Source organism: Puntigrus tetrazona, chromosome 3, assembly GCF_018831695.1.
Source record: "Puntigrus tetrazona isolate hp1 chromosome 3, ASM1883169v1, whole genome shotgun sequence".
Lineage (NCBI taxonomy): Eukaryota > Metazoa > Chordata > Actinopteri > Cypriniformes > Cyprinidae > Puntigrus > Puntigrus tetrazona.
This window is the reverse complement of record NC_056701.1, coordinates 18,558,141-18,567,065: the sequence shown is the minus strand read 5'-3', so window position 1 is coordinate 18,567,065 and position 8,925 is coordinate 18,558,141. Positions and strand designations below refer to the sequence as shown.

Here is an 8,925-nt window from a genome sequence, read left to right as displayed (position 1 = left end):
CCATAGACTTGTCGATTCGTTGCTCTGTTGAGAAAGTCTTGAGCAGGGTTCCTCAAATCTTATCCTGGAGGTCCAATGCAATGCAGAGTTTAGCTCCAACCCGGATAAAACTCACCTACCTGTGATTTTCTAATGATCCAGAAGACACCGATTAGCATGCTCAGGTGTGTTTAATTAGAGTTAAAGCTAAACTATGAAAGAAAATGGATCTTGAGCTCCAGATTTGAGGATCATTGTTGAGTGTAAACCAGGAAAGCGTTTTTTGGAACCAGCATACCTCAAGTAAACCAGGTTTTGGTTAAGCAAGCAAGAGTTCAGAATTTAGCAGATGGTAAAGTAACCTTGCTTTCTGGAACACCCCCCAATATCCATCAAAGTATATTTATAGTGTGTAAACACCAGGAAATGTGGCATGTTAATACCAATTTGAGTACGGACCACACTGAAGAGTCAATCAAATGTGGAGTAAATACTTTATTAACATTCAAGATTTCATTAGCATTGCTATATCTCAAATTAAAATTCTACACGAGAAAAATAAAAATTAAATACATGTTCACAGGATAGGTGCTGGATGGAAAGTAAAGGTTATGCAAGGCAAATATACAAACAGAAATTAAACTACAATTAGTGAGGTCCCTTGACATATAACCAATAAAACAAAGAACAGAAAATGCAGGGAGAAAATGTGACAATGCATCAATACCAAGCAACGTATTTATGTGCAGTTTTCTTTGTAATTACAATGTAAATAGAGCCTTTCACTTTAAATGTCATACTTTACTTCTAAAAGCACACTGACTAACATCTGCATTATCTGACCCAAGGAGCCAGTTGTGTCTTATTCAAATATGTCTGTGCAACACTTGTCCTATTCCCTCAATAACTCTTTCCCTTGATAAGCTACACTAATGCCTATAGTATAGTAATATAATGTAATACTACACAACTGTTTATAATTGCCCCAAAAATGCAGTGTTAGAAATGCCTAGTTACCTAAATGCCAGTGAAATATCTATAAAATACAAAATACCAACCCTTATAAGCCATATAAAATTATTCTAAAGAATACTGTGTAAATAGAAAAGTCATTAGCTCCTTCATACCTTGTTAATGCTGTGCCAAAAACTGGTTAGAATTACTGCGGCGAATACTAAAAGGTTACACACCATGTTCCTTCAAACGACACACTTCACAGTTAACTGCCAGAATTACTTACAATGGCAAGTGGTTAAGGGACATTATTTAAAAATAATAATAATAACAATAATAATAAAGACGACTGAATGAGAGGAAAATATCTCTATCAAACCCACAGGGTCCATAACTTGAACTTTTCAATAGACTCCTGATTTGAGGTCAGGAACCATCACAGTATCATAGATATTGTTGAAAAGGCTATCATGATGAGAAAGAAAAAAAAAAAAACGGAAAGAATATACCTTCATAAATGAGCAGGGCACTTAGTATTTTTTTCCAGATAATTATGCTTGAAAAATTACTTTCTGTTGTGCAGTTGGTCGCCCCAAAAGACCCTTTAGAGATTAATGAACTGTAGCAGCTATGTAATCTACATCTAGGAATTTTGATTCGATTTAGTATAACCTAATTCATGGCACACAGTGAGAGGAGAGGTGACGTGACAAAAGAGGAATGTTTAAAAGACAAACGAAGAAGAAAAACTTTGTGGGCTCAGTGCAAGTAGCCCTCTACCTGCATACAGACATTGTGCAATATCTCGGCTGTTTTATTGCCTGATCCCTTAAAATGTACCATTTTATGGCTCCTCAAAAGAAACCAACGGTTGTCTGAGAAAAAAAAAAAACTGGAGGAAAGGTGAAGAAAATGAGGAAAATACAATGAATCATTCAGTCTTTTGGCACAGGGAAAAAAAGTGCAACATTCCCATTGTAAAAACGTAATGAACAATGTTTGGTGCAACTTCCGGAGTCACAAACCACTCTATCAAGATCCACTTAGAAATTCAGCTGATGAGTCTTCACCCATAACTGCTCCTGAAAAACAACATCATCATTAAGGCTTAAATACTGATGCAATTACATATAATCACAAGCACTCATGCACGGTCTGATTTTATAAAAGCAAGCCATTCTGCACTGCCAAACATGTCCACAAGGAGGCAAACTTTTTTCCATACAAAAACAACGTATAATGTCCAAGACTAAATGAAAACCCTGGAAAATATGTGGTCTGTTTTTAATTTTCTTTACATTAACAGTTCAGATAATAATGCCTTGAGCCTAACGAGGGAAGAGAGATGCCCTGCTGAGCGTCAGCATGGAGGATATGGACTCCAGAAATCAGTACATTGTGTCAAGCTCTGAATGAAAAACCTTGTCCGGTTAGTAAAGCTTAAATTGACTGCAGTCATTAGCAAAGCAGGAAGTCACAAGCAGGAGAACTCTCACAATTAAAAAAAAAATGCTTCCAGGCATCTAGTCTGTTTGCCTACATCAACCATGTTTTACTAAGCCATTTGAAGTTATTTGAAACTCTAGCATTACAAGCTACATAGTTAAACTACCTCTTTTAGAAAGCAAATACTACTAGATAGTAGTTTGTTACAGAAAGAAAAAACCTACACACACATGCATACTTTTTTTTTTTTTTTAAACAAACTATTAGGGAGTATTTATTTTTCACAAACAAAAAGCAGGCTTAATTTGACTCAAAAACAACACAAATCTCAGCAAATAAATATACTTGAATACACTGATAAATCACAAATAATAATAAAAAGAATAATAAAATAAGACACCCTAGTCTAATGGAAAAAAACACTAAATAGATTAACAAGGTAAAATGCGAAATACAAATAATTTTAGCAAACAAACAATCGTCTAGCATGAATCTGCACATTAAATGCCCGCCATGCTCAGCAGGGTCTATTTCCTCAGTCAGACACTCCTCCTCCCTGCATCCAGTAAGAAATCTCCTGTCTACTCTCAGTGGACCTCTAGTGCTGTAAAAGCTGCTCACCTCCAGCTGTCTGCGGCTCGCCTCAGTTGATGAGGATTCCAGGAGGCCTCCCGTCTTCTTCAGTCATGTTTCTGTAGTTATTCTCAGCTTCATCCACCATCCTAAAGCAGCAAAGCATTGAGGGGGAGCCCAAAATAAACGCAACTCTTATAGACCAGAATAGATGAGCAAAGAGCGCTCACATTAAAAAGTCTTTGACGTCCTCAACGGTGATCTCGCCTGTGGTGTCCAGAGTGATGTCAGCGCTGCTGTTTGGGGAATCCAGGACAGGCGAGGGCAAGGCGCTCCGCATCTCATCAAAGAACCCTGAGAGAAGGACCACACAGTACTGTATCTTTTTTTCCCCTTTTTTTAAACTCACTGCATTTCTGGAAATACAGCATGTTCTGACAGTGTGATTTGTATTGTCACAAAAGGGATGAGATCATAGTTTTCGAAAGAATTAACTGCTGTATGAAACGTTAAACGAGTACATAAATTAGACGGATATAAAAATTCTAATTTCCAGTAAAACAAAACCGCACAAATGCTGGTAATTTCAGTTAGTTGGGTGCAGAATGATATTTATTTTCCATCCGTCAAGATTGTTACCTTCAGACTTGCTCTCTGCTTGTGTCTTGTGTGTTCCATTAGCCTGTGGTGGGAACGTCGTGCTGGAGCCGCTAAAAAAAGATCCAAATATGCTGAAAATGCAGAATTTATTATTCTCCCTGAATGTCTGAGGCAGGATTAATTTCTTCAACATGATCATCCACCGAAATTCCCCATCTGTACAGTACCATTCAAAGGTTTATTTTCTGTTTTCTATTTCTGTGTTAGAAAGAAGGTGTCTTCTGCTCAGCAAGGCTGCATTTATTAGATTTTTCCAATGGAATATAATTTAAAATGTGATAAATTCCTGTTATAGAAAGCTTAATTAATATTTTTCTGCCAATACAATTTGACAGTTGGAAGACATCATTGCCATTACTTTTAACAAAAGCTTTCAAACCAGTGTAAAAAAAAATAAGCATCCCAAGACGCATTTCATATATCATCAAAAACCCAGTAGGAAAAAAAACTAATTCAATGAGAAATAAAGTCTAGGTTACAAGATACATTTCACCCATAGGATGATGTTTCATAAAAATCGCTTGAGCATCTCCACCAACACTAAAATATCCCCGATCCAAAATATAATTGCATATTAAACATCTAATTAGTTGTAACTTTGATCTTGGAGGAATGTCACATCCAGACCTGGCAGGCAATTTTCTGGAAACTCAACATAGCACCCGGTCAGAGTATGGCTAAACTGATTAGTGAAATAAATGTCTCTGGTTCACCTGTGAGCAGAGAGATCCTGAGGTCGCTCCACATCCACTCGACACAGCGGCTCTGTGATCACGCGAGCCGACAGCGAGAAGCGCTCGTACTCCGACGGTGAAATCAGGTAAAACCCTAACAACACAGAAAGGCAACATAGTTGAATCTCATTCAGGGAGAAACGCTCAAATCTAGAAAGTTTTTCCATGCTGTCTGAGAACGAACTACTAGCCTTGTCCAGTTTTGGTGAACACACAGGAAGCAATGCCGCTGATGTCTTCCTTGCGGATGCAGTCGTAGCGCACTTGCGGTCTCAGTGCCGGCACACTGAACACATGGATGTCGCCCAGATTGGTCAGACACACCAGAGCGTTCTCAGAGTAATCTTCAGAGCTAATGCTGGTGAAGTTCGACAGCGCCACCTTTCGTACTCGACAGCCTTCATGGGCGGTCAACTTGAACTTGGTCTTGGCGCTTACTTTAGGCAACATGAAAACCTACGCAAAGCAAAAGAAACGTTGTTTGCCTCCAATCATTTTTTTAATAGATTCCGTTTATTTAGCTGTAAATATCCCAACCTTAAACTGCTCCTCAGAAGCAATGAGAACCGAGTGGCTGCCCTGCATGTCTGGGGCTTTGGCCAGATCTCTGGAGACTTCGTAGGGCTCCGGCAGAGGGTTCCCTCGGCCATCCAGCACAGCGATGGACACCACCGGAGCTCTGTGCATGAGCTGGATCTCCTTTCCCAGCAGGGCCTCCACACTTGGCTCAGAGAACTTCTCCTGCGAGGGGACGTCTAGAGCGTATGCGTACACCGAGCCAGAGTTCGTGCCGGCCCACATTGTAGGTCCGTGATGCGTTCCTGAGTAACAGAGGAAAAATAACGCTGTCAACCAAGTGGCCTACAGCCATAATAATAAATGTTAAGATCCTGGAGTCGCGTTTAGCATCTAGAGAAAATCCATGTGTGTTAGAAAAGAATTTCCATTTTAACTTAATGGTATTCATCAAATAATACTAAAAAAGCATAGCAAAACATAGCATAGCATTTTTTTAATGAAAATAAGCACCACAACTATACAAAAATATAAATTAACCAAAAAAATTAACTATAATTACATTACTACTGTTTTTGCTGTATTGTTGTTTTCCAAATAAATGCTTGGTGACCATTTGCAGATTTCAGCCTAAACTATGCAGTGAGCAAGCACTGGTTTTGAAATAAAGGTTGGACAAGAGTATGAGTCATGACCTTCTATGAAGTGTTTCTCAATCCTGCTCCATGTGTCCACCCTAGTTCTGGATCAGCTGTCTAACATCTGAATCAACTTATCAGCTTATTAGTAGCACTATCCATGACCTGATTTTGTGAGCACATTTTTTTTTTAGTTTTCCCTATTCAGTCAGTACAGCTGTTTCAGACAATAGTGACCTAACCTGACCTATTATTATGTTCCAACAGCAAACCACTCACACCCATAACTGCATAGCACAAATGAAAAGTTATTCCCCTATTACTGTAAATCATTTAAATATATTGCACTAATAAAACAATGCTACTTTGTTCAGAACTCCCTTGTGGAAAATGCAGCTCTCCCCAAACATGATCTGACCACTATTTTGCGATATTGGAAGATGAGGAAAATGGGGCAGCCTCGTGCTTGTGACCCAGACAAGGTAATATAAAGTGACAGCATAAATCACTTCAACACGCTAACGTGGGCGAGTTTTAGGTTAAACAATATATAGCCCACATATTTCACACAGGACAGACGAAACTGGAATTAGAGCAACAGCAAAACTGCTTTGTCTCTAAAAATAAAGATTTAATTCTACAACTGATAACGTCATACTATTAATACAAATGGAATATTTTGGATAAAATCACAACAAAAAATGAGTAAGAAAAAAATTTGTGTATCCCATTTGGATTTCATTTATAGGATGGATTTGATATAGTATAGAATCGATGTCAAATTCAGTTAGTCGCTCATGTAGTTACACTAGCTGTACTCCGAAACGCCATATTTGAACCCTTAACCCCCACTAGTCTCACCATCTCTGAGGAAAGTGTCGGCGAAGCAGAGGCAGCGCACGACTCCAGACAGAGAGTCGTCTGCAGAGCGGGGTTCAATCCGTCTCTGCACCGGTGTCACCTCAGCATCGTGCTCCGCCAGCTGAGCGTTAGCCTCCTGCACCTGGTGAAGACGACATCTAATGATCAAAAACTAATGATCAACAGCTCAACAGACTCACAAACAACGGTCCTAGAATCCCCAAGAACCACAGAAGCCAGTAAGATTGCAAAGCATGTATGTGGGTTTTCCAGACACTCACTTTACTGGTGGGACTACTGACAACAGCACGTTTCTTTCCTGAGACTCTGCTCTTCCGGATCCTCCTGAAGGACTGACGCAGGGATTTCTTCAGAGACTTCACTCGAGAAAGCGGGCCCTCCATAGCCAGAGAGTCATTGGGGTGCAGAGTGCACCTGTGGAAAGACACAAAACCTTCATTTATAGAGAAGTACAGTCGCACAAATGTCAGACGATCAATTATATCCTACGAGGTTATTTTGCACTGCAACTGCTGGAGGAAAATATTATTCAGATTAAGGTTTACCGCATGCCTAAAATGGTATTAATTTATTAGGGAATGCAATGGATAATTATATTCATATTAAACCATTTCATCCTTTTAATATAATACTAAATTAAATTAGCAGAAATGTATGTCAATTATTAATAATAGTAATATAAATATTAAACTAATTATTTAAAAAAATGTATGTATTACTTATTAACTTCTATTAAACAAATTTAAATCAGAGTCAACCCAAAATACGAAAACAATATTTTCGTAACATATGAGATCAATCTCTTAACAAGTAATTGGCAAAGTAATAGCAGCTTTGGATGGCTGATCGAGTTACCTCGCCAGCACTGGACTTCGCCGATGGTAGTCAAAGAGGCCAAAGCCATGACTGGTGCCAAAAGCGATGAGGTTCCACTCTGCGTGCAGGGTTACCGCGGTAACAGCTGCGGGGGGCATGCACTGCACCAGGACAACCGGCTGGAATCCAGCAGCAAACACTACTGAGCCGCTCTTTGGAGGCAGCCGGTCATGACCCTTCCACGTGAAACCCTCTCGGTCCTGGAGCAGGTCCACCGTGGCCACGTCAATCATGTGATCCGACTTCTCATCGCTAAGAACCATAACTATAACCTGGGAACAGAGTACAGGTTACAGGTTACAACAATCACTTGTTTTTGTGAGGACAAGCCTAGAGACCTCAAAGCAATATTTTTTATATACATTTTAAATATATTTATAAAATAAACTATATGTACAGTATATGCGTATATACAGTACATGTAAATATTTTGTATATCTTTGTAGATACCACACAGCAAAGCTGCTTAACTAAGCTTTTTAAAACAAAGCTACCGAATTAAAAATAGATTTGCATTGATCAATAAAAACAAGTGGTCCTACTTGTCCAGCAGTTCCAGCCACCACCAGTTTTCCGCTGTATTTACAGAGGCTGATCTTCTGGATTCCTAGTCTGGGATCATCACTGTATGGGTCAAAACAGCCCACCTGGAAACAAAAATGAAAAGCAAACACAGACTGTTATTATTCTTCATTGATTCTTAAGGCTGCACAAACAGAGCTGCTATATCCCTTTTATGAGGGACGTATAGTACAAAAACACACCTGATCCAATAGAGTGCATTCTAACAGTCACAAACAAAATATCACCTGCATGCCAAAAAAGAATCAAATACCATCTCTTCAACAAAAAGCATCAGCCATATAACTCCACACGTTATGAGCAATATAATGCAATCGGTAACGATATAAGACTGCATTTCCTTCCCCTCTAGACACCCTCAACAACGTCTGAACCCAGCCAAACAGCTGCGGACAAAGACTAGAACAAAGAAGAGAGGAATGTACATGTTTTGAAGAGGAAAAAACAAAAGCAATGCAAAAGTGCCATCCAGAGTAGCAACGTGCTTCATCTTCAGCAGACGTCAGCAAAGCTTTTTAGTCAACAGACAGACAGTCTGCTTTTAATTAAGGTGCTAAAGGAATCGGCTCCAGTGTGAATCCCATATGCTAAAGTGGGCCACGCGCCAGACTGCAGTTGGCGTTTTATGGAGAAGCTGAAGAAGAGGAAAAGGTGGGTTAGGAAAACAAAAAAATAGAAGGGAGAGGCCAAGAAACTTGCTAAAGCTTCCCTTGTTGTGAAAGAAAACAGTGAGTAGAGTAAAATAAAATAACACTGTCCCGGTGTTCAGATAATGTGATTTAAGCTTTGTTTTAACAGTCAAAAAAATTCAGATCTGCCATAAATCCCTGACCTTTCTGAAAGGAGGCCATTCCTCCTCCCCGGCCTGCGTCAGGCTGTCGTTGTGGTCGCAGTCTGTCTGAAAGATGTTGGCTGTGCTCAGTTTGTACAGCGGTTTGAGCGACACTCCTGACGCATCCCAGAAACGCACCGTACCATCCTCGTGACTGAAACAACAAATACAGCCACGCACATCATCCTGACAACTGATCCAAACAAACAGTCATGTTTTCATTAAAGCCTGTGGGACGTTTTGAGGAAAAAAA

At 39.5% G+C, this 8,925-nt stretch overlaps 1 protein-coding gene across 3 annotated transcripts in view; it reads right to left on the bottom strand.

The window, feature by feature from the left end:
* Positions 1–459: 459 nt before the first annotated feature.
* Positions 460–8,925, bottom strand: part of LOC122341960 (lethal(2) giant larvae protein homolog 1-like) — a 15,614-nt gene continuing 7,148 nt past the window's right edge. Inside the window, exons 10-21 of one of the 3 annotated variants that reach the window (XM_043235682.1) lie at positions 8,673–8,826; positions 7,801–7,905; positions 7,238–7,530; positions 6,643–6,796; positions 6,362–6,503; positions 4,884–5,167; positions 4,538–4,802; positions 4,326–4,440; positions 3,592–3,683; positions 3,183–3,306; positions 3,001–3,101; positions 460–2,015 (exon numbers count right to left, since the gene is read on the bottom strand). In XM_043235682.1, coding sequence (XP_043091617.1) covers positions 3,023–3,101; positions 3,183–3,306; positions 3,592–3,683; positions 4,326–4,440; positions 4,538–4,802; positions 4,884–5,167; positions 6,362–6,503; positions 6,643–6,796; positions 7,238–7,530; positions 7,801–7,905; positions 8,673–8,826 — 1,807 coding nt within the window. In that variant the 3' untranslated portion in view covers positions 460–2,015; positions 3,001–3,022. The remainder of the gene's footprint in view (positions 2,016–3,000; positions 3,102–3,182; positions 3,307–3,591; positions 3,684–4,325; positions 4,441–4,537; positions 4,803–4,883; positions 5,168–6,361; positions 6,504–6,642; positions 6,797–7,237; positions 7,531–7,800; positions 7,906–8,672; positions 8,827–8,925) is intronic. The other 2 variants (XM_043235683.1, XM_043235684.1) reach the window with 2 other exon arrangements.